Source organism: Euleptes europaea, chromosome 12, assembly GCF_029931775.1.
Source record: "Euleptes europaea isolate rEulEur1 chromosome 12, rEulEur1.hap1, whole genome shotgun sequence".
In the NCBI taxonomy this organism is placed as follows: domain Eukaryota; kingdom Metazoa; phylum Chordata; class Lepidosauria; order Squamata; family Sphaerodactylidae; genus Euleptes; species Euleptes europaea.
The window spans coordinates 33,686,849-33,705,523 of record NC_079323.1 but is presented as its reverse complement, the minus strand read 5'-3'; the positions used below and the strand labels follow the sequence as shown (position 1 = coordinate 33,705,523).

Sequence of the window (18,675 nt, the reverse complement as noted above, 5' to 3'; positions counted from 1 at the left end):
CACAATCAAGATCTGCACAGAAATCTCCCGCCAAAGGTGAGTGGGGACCTGGCAAATTCTGCACATCCTTCCTCTTTGTTCCAGTCCCTGACATGCTGCATACCACTTCATTCCTAAGGGTCCCCCATCCCTCAGGAATGGCCCTTCAGTGTGCAGTAGAGGCTTCAGGGGGAAGGGAGGCATCTCTCTTGAGATAACTCATTGTGTTTATAATTCATTGGATTCCTTCTGGTACCTTTGAGACCCAGTTCATACATTAAAGTGACCCCCATGTGAGCTCTTTGAACTTTCAGTGAGCTGCTGGCAGGCTGGGGACCTATCTGTAATTGTGTGGAAGCACCTTGAGAAAGGGCACCTCCACATGGAATTGTTAATGCGGTTACCATGATTCATATAATCAAGGCAGTTGAGCCAACGGCACACAAAGAAAGGTGCCAGCTCTTACCAGATGTATGTAGGAAAAAGGCACCTCTATAGTTGTACCTGAGGTTTGGAAATCAGCATAGATGTGAAAAGATATAACCAAAGTGCAAAAATTTATATAATGCTACACAATGACACAACACAAAACAACTTATAAAAACAAATATGACATACACAACATAGATGAATGTAGTTATTTTCACCCAATACCAATTTAGGACAGTACTTCTTTAAATCCTGCAAGACATGCTATATCATTAAAGCAATGACGAAGGGGAAATTAGTGCCTTTTGCACACACCTGATACCTGTAAAGATACTACTCACCTGGGATAGTACTGCTACACTTTTTGTATTCCTGCGTGGAACTGATTGATGTTGAACAAAAAATATTGCTGGCAGCCGTATTTGAAGCAAAAATAAGTTGTTTTTGTAAGTATAAACTCTTTTGCTATGAAATGTGTTGTCTTTAGAAATACAGAAAGTATATCCAAATGATTGTGATGAAAAAGGTTTTTAAAATAATTTTATATTATTAAGGGGGACTGAAGAAGAGATCAATATAAGAAATCGAAATGGCCGTATCCCCATCGGTCTACATCTGCACTTCGTGGAAACCTTCGTGGGACCATTGTTGACTATGTACACTTACCTTTATAGGGATTATTGAACACTTACCTTTTGAAGGATTGTGTAACTTTTGGACCACATATGTTGGTCTTGGACTGCTTGTTGGTGATGCACATATCTATGTTGTGTATGTCATATTTGTTTTTATAAGTTGTTTTGTGTTGTGTCATTGTGTACCATTATATAAATTTTTGCACTTTGGTTAGCTCTTACCAGATGGCAGGACATTTTGGAGAACATTGAGTCATAGGGTCGCCATAAGTCAGAAGTGACCTGACAGCACTTCACACACACAAGAACATTTTTTATGAAACCTGATAATGCTTATATCCCATATCAGCTATTCCTACCTGAGAATTTCCTTTCTGCCATAAGAATTTAACGCTCACAGTATTATGGACTCTGAGTGTAGTTTTGCAACCATTGATTTTATTACACAAATAAGGCCACTTCAGAGGATGCTTCACATGAACACACAAAGCTGCCTTATACTGAGAGTCAGACCCATTGATCTATCAAGGCCAGCTCTGTCTGCCCTGATTGGTGCTTGTTCTTCAGTGTCTCAGAAGGAAGTTTTCACATCACCTACACCCTGATCCTTTTAACTGGAGATGCCAGGGATCTTCTGCATGCAAAGTAGATGCTCTATACCATGGAGCCTTTCCCAAACTTTGGGCAACTGGGAATTTGAATTCAGGTTCTCTGATCTAAATTCAACATTCTTCCCACTACATACAGAATGCCTTCTGAGTAGAAGATGCCTAAAGGTAAAGGTGAAGGTCCCCTGTGCAAGCACCGGGTCATGCCAGCTACCTGAAACCAACTTCCGTTGGGATCGAACTCAGGTCGTGAGCAGGGCTTGGACTGCAGCTTACCACTCTGCGCCACGGGGCTCTTAGAAGATGCCCACAGACATCTAAATTAAGTATGCAATAGCCTCTCCTTTCTTTCTTTTTTTAACATAAAGGCAATTTTTACATTTGTGTAAATGAATCTGCTGATGATGAGTAGCAAGAACCACATGACACCTAAGTTATCCAGCACATCAGTACTATAATGTATTACCTTAGTGCTGATGCTTAGTGATTCTGCAACTGGCTTTTTCTTCTATCCTTTATGCAGTTAGCTCACATATGGTAATAAATAACACAAGGTAATACAACTGCAAGGGGAACATTTGCAACATATACAGTTTGAAAGCTATACAAGGAAACAGTTTTCAGCAAACTTCAAAAGTGATACGTACAGTTTACCAAATAGATATGTACAGTTTACCAGTCTCTGTGTGGTTTTAAGAGGTATACAATTGGTCTTCTGCAACAGTAGTGGGTTTCTGTTCAACACCACACATCAATTTCCCAGTTTACCCCAATCTCTGTTACATGACCCAAATTGATTTTTACTTGACGATGTCAGCTCTGGCCAATCCAATAGTAGAATGTTTTCTTTCCACTTCAAGTATGGGATACAGAAAGCACTAATAAAAATCAGGTGGAATTACAGTACACAATAGAGGGTATATGCACAGATGGCGTGAGACAAAATGGGGTGGTGTAGAGTGCCGGTGCAACTTAATGGTGAAGGAAGTACAGCAATAAGAAAATAGATATACGAAACTAGATCTCATCTTCTGACTCCTGATCGCGCTCAGACATTTTCAATAATACAAGTTCCATGGTTGGGGCTCGTTTCATTTTTGAACGAATTACCCTGGAGAGGAAAAACAAAGGGGTGGGGAGAGAACGAAATGTCTGCACATGTTCTAAATCAAGTAATGATCAAGTACGGGTCTGAGCATTCTCACACAGGATGCCATATTGACAGTGTGTATAGGAGTCAGTCCTCAACATTCCATCATTTTATCTCAATATTCTGTTACACTCGATTGCGATAAAGAAAAATTGCAGGCTTGATTCAGAATGGCTGGGCGATAGGGGCAGAGAACACAGGCCTCATCCCCAGGGCCAGCATGACATTTTGCTGTCCCAACAGGTTCCAAAGCCTTGTCCACACAAGTTAGCTGCCCCAGGTTCAATGCTGTTGGGAAGGAGGATTTTTCCTGCTTCTCCATGGCATCAAGGTGCATTTGTGCACCTCCCAGGGTTTACCCAGCTTTTATCCCCTATCATTAGCCATTTATGCATGGGAGGTTTTGCCTTGGATTTGCTGCCCTGTAGATACACATTTTCCTCATCCGAATTCTCAAAACTCAAAAATAAACCCCCATGCAGAGTTTTGAGAATTCACATGGGGGAAATGTGCATCTAGAAAGCAGCAAATCCAAGGCAAAACCTCCCATGTATAAATGGCCATTCTCAAACTTGCTTTAGAATCATAGAGTTGGAAGGGACCACCAGGGTCATCTAGTCCAACCCCCTGACAATGCAGGAAATTAACAACTACCTCCCCCCACATCCCCAGTGACCCTAACCCTCCCCAAAGACTGCATTAAAGCCTTTAAAGTCTGCTGCATTAAAGTCTGCTGTGTGGTTGGGGAAATTCAGTTTTTCCCACCCAGATGGCAGCTACTTTATCTGATACTTTCACCTACACCAGCCATTTTCTCCCCTGGCCAGCACTAGAATATTGTTATATTAATATACCATTGTAACAATAGGTGAGACATGTTCTGTGAATTCTCAGTTTTCATTTTTTTTAAATAAGTCTTATCCCTTCCCTTATGAAAATATAAGGGAAAAGGTATATCTTTACAACAAAAGTGGCTAGAACTTCCTTAAAAAAAAAAAAAAGCTGGGAATTCACAGAGCATGTTACACCTATTGTTACAATGGTGTATTAATATAACAATACTATAGTGCTTATAAAAAATGCAAAACCCCTGGTGGCCCAGGGGAGGGGGGTCACTACTGCAGATGGACGGTGACAGGGAAACCTGCCATGTGGAAGCCCCATAGCTGCTGTGCTTTACCTGCAGCCCTACCATCAATAGGGAAGCAACCCAAGGCTGTAGCAACACAGGTTTAGGTGGTGACAACAGGCACAAACCATGCTGGTTGCCATTTCCGATCACCATCCTCCACAGATTTGGCAACTCAAACGAATGTTGCACTGTGGGACACCCTTGCACTGAGGGCTAACCTCTCCCTCCAACTAGGGTTGCCAGGTCCCTCTTCCCAACCGGTGGGAGGTTTTTGGGGTGGGGCCTGAGGAGGGTGGAGTTTGAGGAGGGGACGGACTTCAATGCCATAGAGTCAAATTGCCAAAGCGGCTGTTTTCTCCAGGAGAACTCATCTCTATCAGCTGGAGATCAGTTGTAATAGCAGATCTCCTGCTAGCACCTGGAGGTTGGCAACCCTATCTCCAGCCCTGATGCTGGGTGGACCAGCCTTCCATACCAGGCAACCCATGAGGTATTCAAGAAGTGGCTTTGTAATGTACAGACACTTCCTTTCCACGTATCCCCACTGGTTGTAACAATGGGCATTTTGTTAGTTTAATAAGGGATGTGAGCATCTGATAAGGGATGGGGAAAGAGTTCTCTGCAAGCGAATACTAAAAACTGATGTTCTTCACTGTAGTAGTACCACAGTTGGGCTCGATTCAGTCACCCGTCAACTTTATTTGAAAGAAGAGCAGAGACCTTGCTCCTATGATGCAGTGATACAATATACCAATTAGCCAGACTGGTATGTAAATCAGGAACAGAACTGCCACAATCCCTTGCTTCTGTCTGTGCTGGCAGAGAAGATTCTGGGATCTGCAGGTGCATGATGTGCATAGCCTCATGGGATAGCTTTTTTGACACAGCAGCCCATACTCCCAATCCCAGGTGTGTATGGGATAGTTGCAAGTTATTCAGGGATGAGAGAATGCTGCACATTTTCAGGGGCTTTGGCATAATGTTTCTGTTCTATGGCTACTGAGAACAGGCAAGATACCCAGCAGGGCCTTAGGGAAAGTTTAAGAGGTTGCTACCTCTCCTGGAAGAATGAGGAAAGCATTGTTAACCTGTAAATTAATATATGTATGCAAATGTTAAAACTTTGGTTTTCCTTATAGGCCACAGGCTAAGCCAAGTTAGCTGTTTGAAAATCCACAGGTTCAATGAAAGGAAGTATATAATTACATAATGCTGTCTCTGGTAGAGTTCTTCCACATCCCCTCTGTGATTTTATAACCCTCCATAATTGTGTGTGTGTGTGTGGGGGGGTGTCTGCTAAACCAAGTTCATTTTAAAGCCTTAGACACTGTGGCAAGTTAAATGGAGCTCTTAAGAATATCAGTTCAGAAGTGTGATTAGCTTACCAGCTGACCACAGTATAATTCACAGCCATTATAAGAAGCGCAAATGCATAATGCCAACAATAGCACATTGTAAGGAACATCACGTTATTGTGATCCATTTGGTTCCACTCTGGACTCCCACTCGGAGGATAAAGTACAAATCCAATCTGTGAAATCAAGAAAAGGATAAGGCAATAATCTATTTAATCTAATAAATTAAATTTCGTACCTGTGGCTTGTAATATTTTACTTTGCAGAATCATGTCATGTGGAGGTGTGGGGAGGGGCTGTGGCTCAGTGGTAGAGCATCTGCTTGGCATGCAGAAGGCCCCAGATTCAATCCCCGGCATCTCCAGTTAAAGGGACTAGGCAAGTAGGTGATGTGAAAGACCTCTGCCTGAGACCCTGGAGAGCCGCTGCCTGTCTGAGTAGACAATACTGACTTTGATGGACCAAGGGTCTGATTCAGTATAAGGCAGCTTCATGTGTTCATATGTTCATAAAAACAATAAATGAGGTCACCAACAGGGAGCATGTTGGTGCTCAGCTCTCAGGTTTAGCTCTGCTATGGGTGGTCTTAGACAATTCATTATCCTTTTGTCTCTGTTCTCTATCAATAAAATAGGCATAATAATGGGCCCTTCTCACAGGGTTACTGAAGTGAGGGCAAACGAAATAAACACTACAAAATACTTAAAAACATGATAGACTTGTAAAACAATAGTGTGCCCAAATGGGTATTCTATAGTGTTTATGAGCATCAAACCCCTACAGTACATCCGGGTCCATATGCTTCAGCTCACACTGCCTCATCAATCCAATGTTAGCAGGGTACAGCTTATGCACAGATTGTGGGGGGAGGGGAAAGGCAAGCAAGCACTCTATAGGATCAGATCCTCAGAGAGACTCAAAAGCCACAGTGCTTCGCGTTTCACTCAGCTTCAGCACCGCCACCCATCTCTCTCTACCCGTTTATTTGTTTGTTTGTTTAATAAGATAAAATAATCATAAAGATATAAAGATTTGTTTCATGTAATAAGATTAAAGCCGGTACCTTCAATCATAGCAGCAACGCCCTACTGACATATTAAACAATGAACATAAACCCTAGCGGGAAGCACAACAGAGGCGGGGCAAGAGGAGAAGGGAACCGTCGCGGTCCTCAACCATATACCTGGCGGAACAGCTCAGTTTTACAGGCCCTGTGGAATTGCTTCAGGTCCCGCAGGGCCCTCCCTGGGCGTAGCTTTCCACCTGGTCTTAGTTGAGGACAGCAGGATGCTTTTCGGTCCAGGGTTCACCAGCAGATTTTCTCCAGCGGAGCGAAGAGCTCTTCGAGGGGGGCGTATCTCAACTGCAAAACTGTCTACTTCTCTCACCCTCGCCCCTCTACCTCTGTAGATGAATGGCCCATTCAGGAAACTTCGACGGTAATCCAAGACTATTAAGGGTGTTTTGTGTCACTTCCCAGCATTCCACTCAGAGTCACTTTAAGCAAAACCATATTGATTGAAAGGCTCTCCAAGGGCAAACTCATTATACTGTCTAGGCCCCCTTTTAAACCTAAGCCCATTATCTCTTATTTAATGCTTTCCTCCTGTTGCCAGTGATTCCCTTTTCCCATAGGCTTAACCTAGCCTTTCATTGTTCATGCACATGTAGAAAACATAAAGGCCATTTGAAAACAACGTATATCAGGTTCCCAACATCAGGGGAACAGGGTTTTTGAATGTACTTCTATTGTATTTTTCATTCTTTTGATGGCCAAGCAGGAAGGTTAATTTACAATTGCATTTCAAATCACTCTGTGTTTTATGACACACCTAGGATTTTGGTCTTACATCCTCAGTGAAAGTCTGGTCTTTGAGCCTGCTCCTCCAGGAATGGTGTTTCCCAGCCTCTCATTTGCTTCCCCCCAAAATAATTAACTCGGTGTTCTCCTGGGATGAAGGTCATAACAAAGCAGGACATAATGGGCTACCCTAGGCTGCAGGAGGAGCCTTCATCCAACTCCAGTGGCTCTTCAGTTGGAAGAAGTACTATTTAAGTTGGAGGAAGGCTCCTTAGACTGGAGGATGGCTTCAGACTTTGGTTAGTGGCACGTCCAGTGACTCACCTGCCAAAACCAACTCCCTTGCAATATGCAGAGGCTCGTTCGCAACATCTCAAGGACTATAATGCCACGGAAGAAAATTTCCAGGAATATGCAGACTGCCGCTCCAAAGATGGCTACTAAGAGTAACTGATGAACATGGAGATCCAACATGGCTCGCCCATGAATATGATAATAAAACAGAAAACCTGGTAATTGAATAAGAGGAAACAAGTTTTTTATTCCTGGATTTGCTTATCCAATAGGATTCCCTGATTATAAATCATACAATTTTAATTGTGTATCAAGCAGCTCGAGGGTGTACATCATTTTAGAGATACCAAGAAGCATTCAGATCTGTACAGTCTCTAAGGGAGAGGAGAATCCATCTTCCCACTTGCCTTTATGTCCCACAGTATAGATAACAGTGTTAAGTATTCTCGTACTAAGAAAGCCAGGGACTGTTGTGTAATGGTTGTGGTAAAAACATCTAGAGGGAGAAAGGCTAAACTGCTTTTGTAAAAAAAAGTATGGTGGGAAAAGACACAGAACCATTGCTTGCTATTTTGATCATTTGTGTATGTGTAAAGTGCTGTCAAGTCGCAGCCGACTTATGGCAACCCCTTTTGGGGGGGTTTCGTGGCAAGAGACTAACAGAGGTGGTTTGCCAGTGCCTTCCTCTGCACAGCAACCCTGGTATTCCTTGGTGGTCTCCCATCCAAATACTAACCAGGACCGACCCTGGTTAGCTTCTGAGATCTGACGAGATCAGGCTAGCCTGGGCCATCCAGGTCAGGGCTTTTGATCATTTACCTAAAGTTTAAAAAAAACCCTAAATTAAGGCAGGCAGAGTGGATTTGATTTATTTCAAATTGATTTAAATCACTAGTCAGTAAAGACTAGATTTAAGCCATGGTTTTCTACACTCTTTTATGGCCTGGTGCCATTATAGGTTTTCTCCCCCAGGAAGAGAATAATATGATAAACCTCAGGCCATACACACAAAGATACCAAAACTTTTGGAGTATTCTGCTCAAAGGTTTCCCTTTCATTTTTACTGCTTTCCCCTCAAAACTGTGAATTTGTTTCTGCAGAGATAACATGCCTCTTCTTCACGGTATAAATGTTATAAAATAAACATACAGAGTTGAGAAAAAGACCTTAATCCCATTGATCCTTTGCAAATCTATGTACATAGAATCAACTCCTTGCCGCTTTCAAGAAGTTCAATGAATAGAAGATTGTTTGAAGCAGAATAGATCTGTTAGCTCCTTGTGCAGATCTGTTCCACTCCAAACAATCTTCTATTCATTGAACTGCTTGAAATTTAGCACTTAAGCGGTAAGGGATTGGTTTTATGTGCATAGATTTGCAAAGGAGCAATGGAATTAAGGTCTTTTTCTCAACTCCGTATGTTTATTTGATAACATTTATACTGTGAAGAAGAGGCAAGTTATCTCTGCAGAAACAAACTCACAGTTCTGAGAACTGCAAAAACAAGCATCTGTGACAATATCTTCTAGATGGAAAAATTGCCCCAAATAATCTTATAGAAACCTCTGGAAGAGCATGGCATTGTGAATGGACTAATGGAATTAATTTACCAAAAAAAATTAAACATTACAAGAATATACAGACTCATGCTACATAATTAAAGACTAATCCATATTTCATTATGAATAACCTTTGGACTATAATGTATCTTAAATAGAAAACTATCTTTAGATAGATTTTTTCCCTTGGGAAGCATTTTATTTAAGAAAATCCAATTTAAGTTTTAAAAAATCTGATTTAAAATTTTTTAAAAAGTCATTGATTTTTGTTCACCCTGAAGGCAGGGAAGGAGAGAAGAAGAGTGAACCTCACAGTACAAAAGCTTTGAAGGACAAGCATTATTCTACTTGTTGACATCCACAGTCCTAAACCGATTCCTATTAATGAGTAATTGATTGATCAACTACCAGGTTTTTGTTTAATTTATTTAAAACATAATTAAATAAAAGTACAGAAGTTATAAAATGGCTGAAGAGGACAAAGAGACTGTTCTGCCATTTGGCGCATCTCTTTTCTCAGACATAACAGTGTCAACTCTAATGAATCATTTTTATCGACCCAATTTCATTTGGGTTGGAAAAAAAATGTCATTGCACACAGGACCCTAAACTCACCTTCCACAAAAACTGCTAGCGAAAGCATCATCCTGTCCATGGCTACTGGTAACACATTAGTGCTATGAGCCACAATGTCCACCAGCCCTGAGATGCCATAGAAGAGATACATGGTGGCATGCTGCCAGTTCATGAGGTGATCCCATTGTTTCTTTTCATAATTATACAGCTTCAGATGAGGTCCATCAGGAACGAACTGCTCAGCTATCATACCTGTGTGTAAAATAATGAGGAGCACGTTGGTGGCCTTGATTCTTATCAAAGGAACTACCCAATTTAAATGTAGCATCGTGGCAGTGGTATCTATGGTGATGTCCATATGGTCCTTGTAGTGTCAGAGGAAATAGCTCTACATGCAGGTGCCTCCTTGCCTTGAAAGTTTAGAAAACTGTAGACACTCCCCTGCAAAGACAGTCCAACAGCGGCATCCTAAGCACTGAAGCCAGTGTGGTGTAGTAGCTACAGTGTTGGATTAGGATATGGGATACCCAGGTCCGTATCTCTACTCTGCCGTGGAAGCTCACTGGGTTACCTTGGACCAGCCATACACTTTCAGCCTGAGGATCAGTTTCCCTTGTAACCCCCTCCCCACAGTTTTTCACATTTTTCTCCTCCTTGCTTCCTTCCCCCCTTCCCACCAACCAACTTACCTTCTATCTGCCCCCTCGTTTTCAGCTATAATTATTTATCTACTATGTTTATACCCGGTCTTTCTCCACACTGTGGACCCAAAACAGTTTTACATCATCCTCTTCTATTTTATCCTCACAACAACCCTGTGAGGTGGATTAGGCTGAGAGTGTGTGACTGGACCAAGGTCTCACAGCAAGATATCTTGGCAGAGTGGGGATTTGAACCTGGGCATCCCAGATCCTAGTCTGAAACTCTAACCTGTACACAACCCTGGCTTTTGTGGGTAGCTGCTGTAGAACAGTAGCAAGCAGCCAGTCCTGCATGAGTCATGCAAGGTGTGAGGTAGCAAGTTGCCTGGTGGGTGCTGCCAGGTCCAGCTTTCTTTCTTAAAGTTACAGGCACTGCTTCTATTATTTGGAGGAGGGTGTTAAACCCCGGTGTTTTTGTTTTTTAGATTTCGGGGGTGGGGGTTTTAACAAACCTGGGGCTTTTCTCAGATTTGCAGAAAGATCTGTCTTCTCTGTTCATGGCTCCAATCTCTGGATTTAAGTATCCACAGACTGGGCCATGTTGAAAATTAGATCTATTCAGCATGGTGGTTGTGGTGATGGTGGTGTTGTTGTTTTTTAAATGGTACCAGTACTCAAATATAAAGTTGTGCCAGTTTCCACCAATTCCCCCCTCAGTACTTGGAGAGTCCCAAGAAAAGGTGCCGGTACTCAGTATCAGTGAGTACTGTGACACAACACAAAAAGCTCTGGATATATTACTGAACTGAGATGAGTTTTTCATCACAGGTATACTAAGATGTATAATGTTTCCTAATAACCTTTTGCACTGGATCTTAATTTTATGAGCAACATGTTTTAAGTCTTCTACAAAAAGCAGCTAAATTGATACAAAACTCAACCACAAGCTGAATCCACACAATTTCCCAGGAAGTGTTTGGCTTTATAGCATGCTCTCCAAGGACAAAGAGCGATTTCTGGCATCATTTGTCACTATAATTTGGTTTAGTGTTACAACATTCAGTTTTTAAAATTTCAGCAAATATATGATCTGCTTAGACTGTTGCTTATTATTATAGTAAAGACAGACAGCTCAAGCTAACAACATTTACTTGAAAGCATAGGCAAAGAAACCCACTTACCAATAAGAGCAAACGTAGCTTTGATGACACCCTCGGTAAATTCTAAACGCTGAAATCCTGCTTTGGAACCAAGGGGAGACGTGTTCTTTTTCTTTCGACACAGGTACTTCAAGGGATACTTCACAGACCACCACAAGCCAAAGAGGAGGAAAAAACTCCCCGGAAGAGCATGACCTTTAAAATTTCCCATCTCTCTCTACTGTGCAAAAATCTAAGGACAAAGCACATGCTTAAGTAAAGTACATCTAGGAATACTCTGTTACTTATAGCTCTGAAGGATGTTTAATCTGAATATATCCAACAGTAGGTCTATAAGCTTTCCTTAGAATCCTTACCACCACTTGCTAAAAGTCTAAATTCATTTTCCTGGTTTACATGAAAAAGTAACATTAGGAGAGTATATTTATAAACTCTCTGCTATGACCCGTCTCAGCATGGCTATGTGAACTTTTACTTAAGAACTTTGTCAATTATACAGACTTTTGTGTGAGAGCCACTGTTCAAGGCTGACCAAAGAAAACATTTATTAATGAAAAATAAAAAATACCATGTATTCATATTCTATTTATAAAAAGTTTGGCGTCACACTTTTTACCATGTAGTGGGTCTAGAATTGCCACAGAATACTTAAATGTGAATGGTACCATTTATGAAATGGTTATTCTTGGGTGTATAGTTATAATCTCCCCTTCTGGATGCACACCTTAACGTGGTGAGGGGGGTTGTGTGTTGAGGCTATCGTATTTTGGTCACATCATGAGATGACAAGAGTCACTGGAAAAGACAGTCATGCTAGGAAAAGTTGAGGGCAGCAGGAAAAGAGGAAGACCAACAAGAGATGGACTGACTCAATAAAGGAAGCCACAGCCCTCAATTTGCAAGATCTGAGCAAGGCTGTCAAGGATAGGACATTTTGGAGGACTTTCATTCATAGGGTTGCCATGAGTCGGAAGTGACTTGACGGCACTTAACACACACACATAATTATAATCTAGCAAAAGTCTGCCCCCATGACTAGTTTAAATCAGAAGGTTAAGCATATCTTACCAAAATCATGATACATAAAAGGTCGGCTTACATTCCTATATTTTTGAAAATGTCATGTGCAATAGCCCCACCTCCATTGCTTATTTTTAGGAAGAGAAACAGATAGCCACCTGTGATGCCCCTTCTCCACTCACACAGAATGCCTACCACCCTCTACACCTGTCTTGCTCAGGTTCAGGGTACACGTAGGTCAGGACATCAGAAGCTTCCCTTCTCACTTCTTTTAAAGTCTGTAGAGAGCCACGACATAATTTGGAAGAAATGTTTGCTGGTTTTTGGTTTTGCTACCCACCTTGAGACTTTGGAAATGAGACAGGCTACAAATCAGAGACATGAACTGAAGCCCAAGAAATCTGTCACCTTTCAAAGGTCAATTTTGTGCTAGTTTGGATGGAAGAAGTTGCACTATACTGAGTCCGACTGTTGGTCTATCAAGCCTAACCTTGTCTACTCCGGGGGCACTCTTAGCCAATGGGCAATAGGGGCAGCTGCCCCAGCCCCATGCTGGGGGGCCCTGGCGGCCCTTGGCCCCACCAGAAGGAGGGGAAAGAAGAGGAGCAAGCTCCTGCTGCCGACTGCATCTGCCCCATCTGGGGCTTGGGCAGCTAGCTTGCAGCACCAGCAGTGACTCCCTCCTACCTAACACAGGACTAGAGCAGCCCCTTGCTTGGCTTCAGTGGTGGGGGGCAGGCATGGGAAGGAGGGAGCCATGATTCTGGTATTCCATCCTGGACTTTTGCTCAGGGCCCCAGAATCATTGGCTTAGAATAAATGAGAGCAGTCCTTCAAGAAGCCAGGCAGTTTTTTTTTTTCCCAAGTCTCTTTTAATTGGAGATATGAATTTAAATTGAAATACTCTTCATACAATTTAAGAATATTCCAGTTATTTAAATTAGGACATTCTTCATACACTTGACCTGGATAGCCCAGGCTAGCCCAATATCATAAGATCTTGGAAGTTAAGCAGGGTCAGCCCTGGTAGTATTTGGATGGGAGACCACCAAGGAAGTCAAGGGTTGCGATGTAGAGGCAGGCGGTGGCAAACCACCTCTGAACAGCTCTTGCTGGAAAACCCCACAAGGTTGTTTTAAGCCCGCTATAACAGCAAAAAAAAAAGTCTTCATAGAAACGTGCTCTATCACTTGGATATGGGTCCTCGACTAAGTCCATCTACAAACCGTATTTGTGTGGAAAGCTGTAATTACACTTCACTCCAAACCCTGCCAGTATGAACACTATCACACCTTTATCCCACCTTTCTTCCAAGGAGTGCAGTGCTGTGTACAGGAGTCTCTTCCTCTTCCATTTTATTCTCAGACCTACCCTGTGAAGGTGCTTAAACTCAGAAAACTGACTGGAGCAAGGTCACCCAGCAAGCTTCACGTCTGAGAAGGAATATGAACACAGGACTCCACCGTTCCAATCCAACCAGTACACCACACTGGCTCAGTTAAATACAAGAATTGTATTGTAATACCTTTATTCGGATCAACCGAATGGGTTCCGAACACTGTGCAAGCTTTCAAGCTCACCAGAACTCTTCATCAGGCTGAAGTTACGCATTTTTAAAAAAGTAGAAGTTGAATAATACTGCAAAGCGTCTTTTTGCTAAAGACATTTCTTTTCCATGGGTTCTAAGAGGACCATTAATTTATTCATAATCACAGTAGTCACTGCAGGTGCAGAGAGCTTAGGCAGAAACACTTTCCCCTCTGCCTGGACATCAAAGCAAGCCAATTGCCTAACAATGCAAATTCAGGCTACAAACAGTTTGCATTCAGGAAATGATTCTAATTGCTGTTCATCTCATTCAAATGGAACAGCAGCACATTACAGCAATGTTTAGTAGACAGTAATAAGCAATGAGTACCCAGCTTGCTGGGGGTAAAGGGAAGATGACTGGGGAAAGCGCTGGCAAACCACCCTGTAAACAAGGTCTGCCTAGTAAACGCTGGGATGTGACATCACCCCATGGGTCAGGAATGACCCGGTGCTTGCACAGGGGAACTTTACCTTTAATAAGCAATGTAAGGGGGGAAAGAAATCCAGTAGAAGTGCTCATATATAGAAACGATATTTATTGTTTAAATGCTGTGCTTGCCCCCAGAAAGGATTCAAATGTATATTACATTTAAAAGAAATCTTAAGGAACGAGTTTAAAGATCAGAGTTAGATACAACATTTGAACTCCTGCCTCTATTTCCCTATCAGCTTCATCTTTTGCATTTAAAAGGCACATTTTTTTGAGAATGCAAACTGAAGAAATCAACTAATGTACAAGTCAAATGAGGACCAAACTCAGCGGCTGCCCGAGCTCTGACATCATGTTATATTTTACCTTTGCGGATGTCTCAGGTGCCCTATGCTTAGGGTTGCCAACCTCCAAATACTAGTGGAGATCTTCTGCTACTACAACTGACCTCCAGCCAATAGAGATCCGTTCACCTGGACAAAATGGCCACTTTGACAATTGGACTCTATGGCATTGAAGTCCCTCCCCTCCCCAAACCCTGCCCTCTTCAGGCTCCGCCCCAAAAATCTCCCGCCAATAGCGAAGAGGGACCTGGCAACCCTAGCTATGCCGGCTAACCATTCAGTTAATTGAACAGCAGGGTCCATTGCTCCATAAAACAACAGTGATAAAAGGCACTTCCCCAAACCCAAATTCTACCCAAATTTCTGCATGGTTCCTTGAAAGCTCTCAGATTATCAGAACGCCCAAAGCTCAAAGTGTGTCCACACTAGATCATGTTTAAAAGCAAAATACTGATATCAGGTTGGGAAGATACCATAACTGTCCTGATCTGCATCTCATGCTGGTTTTAGTGCTAATATTAGTTCTTCATTGGGTTACCAACCTGAAGGTGGGACCTGGAGTTCTTGTGGAATTACAACTGACCTCCGGACTACAGAGATCAGCTCTCCTGGAGGAAATGGCAGCTTTGGAGGATGGACTCTACAGCAGGGGTGTCAAACATAAGGCCCAAAGGCTGGATCCAGCCCCTTGAGAACTCTTATCTGGCCCGTCAGCCAGCCGAGGCAGCCACCCTCGCACTCTCAATCTGGGCTGGTGAGGCATGACCCAGCCCGACCAAGTGACATTTATGTCATATCCAGCCCTTGTCACAAATGAGTTCGACACCCCTGCTCTAGAGCATCACATCCCCCCTAAGCTCCCTCCCCAAACTCCGCCCTCCCCAAGCACTCCCTCCAGTCTCCAGGAATTTCCCAAGCTGAAGTTGGCAACCTTAGTTCTTCATTAAATGCTAACCTTTGTTTATTGTTTCTTAACACCACTTCAGTGCTAGGAATGTAGTCAGAGGCCTGCAAAAGGGCATCCTATGCCACAATAAATCTGTCAGTTGTCAAGGTGCCACAAGATTCCCTTGTGTTTTTGCTGGAAAAGAATAACATGGCTACCCATCTGGAATTTGTTGTTGTGTCTTAGCTATTGTTCTACCCTTTCCTCTTTCACTTTCATAACAGCCATCAAAAGTATGTTGTCCCTGTGCAAACACCACTTACCGGTAATCACCGACCTTTACTAATAAACCCCTTGTTCCAGCTTGGGGTTGTCTTGTCTTCAACTTTTCACATCAAAACGAGGGTCGTGCAAAAAAAAAAATGCGGTAAATTTCGGGTTTGGGTTTATTGGGCCTGATCTTTTTCGGTAAAGCCAGAATAAGCCGAATACCCATATCGGTAAACTTGAATATTGCCGAAACGGATAATTTCAGGTTTATTTTCGGTTTGGGTATATCAATATCCACAGCCCTTCTCAAAACTTCTATGATCCTGCAGCAGTGGCCCAAGGGGAAGGGTTACGGGGTTTAAGTTTTGCATATTCCAGCAAGGTCAGCAAGGTCTAAGAGGAGAATGTGTGCAAATGTGGTGGGCTTTTTAAAGGTTGTCCAGAACAGCCCAGTAATCATAAGAAGAGTAGGTGTAAATGCCCTGTAAAGGGACACCCCCCGCAAAGCAAGCTGGACAGCATAAGAAGAAACAATAGGGTAGGAAGCAAAGTGCTAAAAATTGCAATGGGATGTTGGTACAGAGTGCAATCATAGCCAAAACCTGCTAGCCAGGAGGGGGGCATATTTACAGCACAATCCTGTTCAGAGTTACTTTTCTCTACGCCCATTTATTTCAGTGGCCTGAGACTGAAGCAACCCCACAAGGGTTGTGGTGCGAATCCACTGGAAGAAAAGGTCATGGTCCCCAGGGTTTTGTTTTTAAAGAAAGCGGTACAGCAAATTCTGCATTTGATTTTCTTGTCAACGACTAGGAAATTAGAAGCTGTAACGTATACCTATAGCTCTCTTTTAAAAGTAAGTTCCTTGCTTCATAATATAGGTTTCATTTTCCTGTGGTTGTTTAGCAAATTCTGGAAGACGTCATTTTCAAAATGGCAGACAACCAAGATGCTTTTTAAGGAACCGATGACTTCAGTAAACCTCTCAGACTTTCCTTCTCATTTTCTGCCCATCCAAGCAGGTTTCTAATACTGACAGAATCTTACAAAACACACACAAAAAAAATAAACAAATAAAAAGCTGCTGTGCTAAACATACTAGAATAGAAACATCAAAGGTATTTTACAGGCTTAGATTAAGAATTAAAATTGTACATTTTGAACTTTTGAACTTCAGCCACTGAGAGCAAATCTGCATCTCCCTGAAAAATTTTTTTGCTTTCACCACTGGTAGAGGTCACAATAAGACATACTATGTGTTTATTACCACAGCTTTCACAATCTCCTATTCAGATCATGCATATGTAGGGTTGTCAACCTCCAGATGGTGGCTGGAGATCTCCTGCTATTACAAATAATCTCCAGCTGATACAGAACAGTTCACCTAGAGAAAACGGTCGCTTTGACAACTGGACTCTATACGGCACTGAAATCGCCAGGTATTTCCCAACCCGTAGCTGGCAATCCTATGCATACGGGGCAATTTCGATTCATTTAAATGAAAATGGTGTATAGATTAGAAGCATGAACTAGAAATCCCAGGTAGAATCTCAGCTCATGAGTAATTAACTGAGTGGACATAAGCAAACCAGTGCCTTTAAATATAACTCCCTTCCCTGTTTGTTATATAGGCATAGTACTGGCCTGCCTTTCAGGTTATAGTAAAGATAAAGTTCTGAGACTCACTTCACATATTACATTGGTGGTGTGGCAGCTTCTGATTAAACTACTTTTGTTTTGTTGAATTACGCCTCCTTGCAGTAACATGTACGTACAATTCTCATTTCCCTGATCAAATCTGGCTTCCTTACACTGCGTTTAGCCCTTGCATGGAAAGAGGACAGTCATGAGTGAGGGGGGAAAGCCCTGATGTGAATTTCATCCCACAACTGTTTTTTGGAGAGGTAGAAGAAGAAGAGTTGGTTTTTATATGCTGGTTTTCTCTATAGTTTAAGGAGGAGGAGAGTTAGTTTTTATATGCCGACTTTCTCTACCACTCAAACTGGCTTACAATCACCTTCCCCTTCCCACAACAGACACCCTGTGAGGTAGGTGGGACTGAGAGAGCTCTAATAGAGCTGTAACTTGCCCAAGGTCACCCAGCTGGCTTGGTGTGCAGGAGCAGGGAAACAAATCCAGTTCACCAGATTAGCCTCCGCCGCTCATGTGGAGGAGTGGAGAATCAAACCCGGTTCTCCAGATCAGAGTCCACCGCTTCTAACCAAACCGGCTTGCAATCACCTTCCTCTCCCCACAACAGACATCTTGTGAGGTAGATGGGGCTGAGAAAGTTTGGAGAGAACTGTGACTGGCCCAAGGTCACCCAGCTGGCTTCATGTGTAGGAGTGGGGAAACCAACCCAGTTCACCAAATTAGAGTCCACCGCTCATGTGGAGCAGTGGGGAATCAATCACGGTTCTCCAGATTAGAGTCCATCGCTCTTAACCACTACACCACGCTAGCTCTCGGTGGTGGCAGTGTTAAACAAAATGACTTCTGGATACCCAAAAACCCATAGGCGAAATGGTTTTGTAAAGCTCTTGTGTAATCTTCTCCCTAAAATAAAATTAAAGCTGTTTTTTCCAAGTTTAACTTTTGGGGGAGGGGGAGCATTCCTGCCAGACAGGTTAAGGAACAAGAAGGCTGTAAGACCTTAGCTAACCACATGTGACCAAATCAAACCATTTCATCTGGGGCATAATGTTGCTGTTAGTCATGGGTGAGTCCCTCCGAAAACAGCTACACAATAATCTGTAATCTTTCCAGAACTGTTCCAAAAGTGACTACATCCACCCTTTTCACTCTTAAACACATTC

General features: G+C 42.6%; 2 protein-coding genes across 2 annotated transcripts in view; both read right to left on the bottom strand.

Annotated features, from left to right (window-relative positions):
- The window catches only part of NIT2 (nitrilase family member 2), a 160,072-nt gene that overhangs the window by 78,043 nt on the left and 63,354 nt on the right, over positions 1-18,675 (bottom strand). The gene's annotated exons all lie outside the window — the stretch shown is intronic.
- Positions 2,669-11,549, bottom strand: TMEM45A (transmembrane protein 45A). Its single transcript, XM_056858636.1, has 5 exons — positions 11,341-11,549; positions 9,558-9,770; positions 7,414-7,598; positions 5,319-5,464; positions 2,669-2,762 (listed from the first exon to the last, which is right to left on the bottom strand). Exons 1-5 carry the CDS (start codon positions 11,528-11,530, stop codon positions 2,669-2,671), a joined length of 828 nt encoding a protein of 275 aa, XP_056714614.1. The 5' UTR covers positions 11,531-11,549.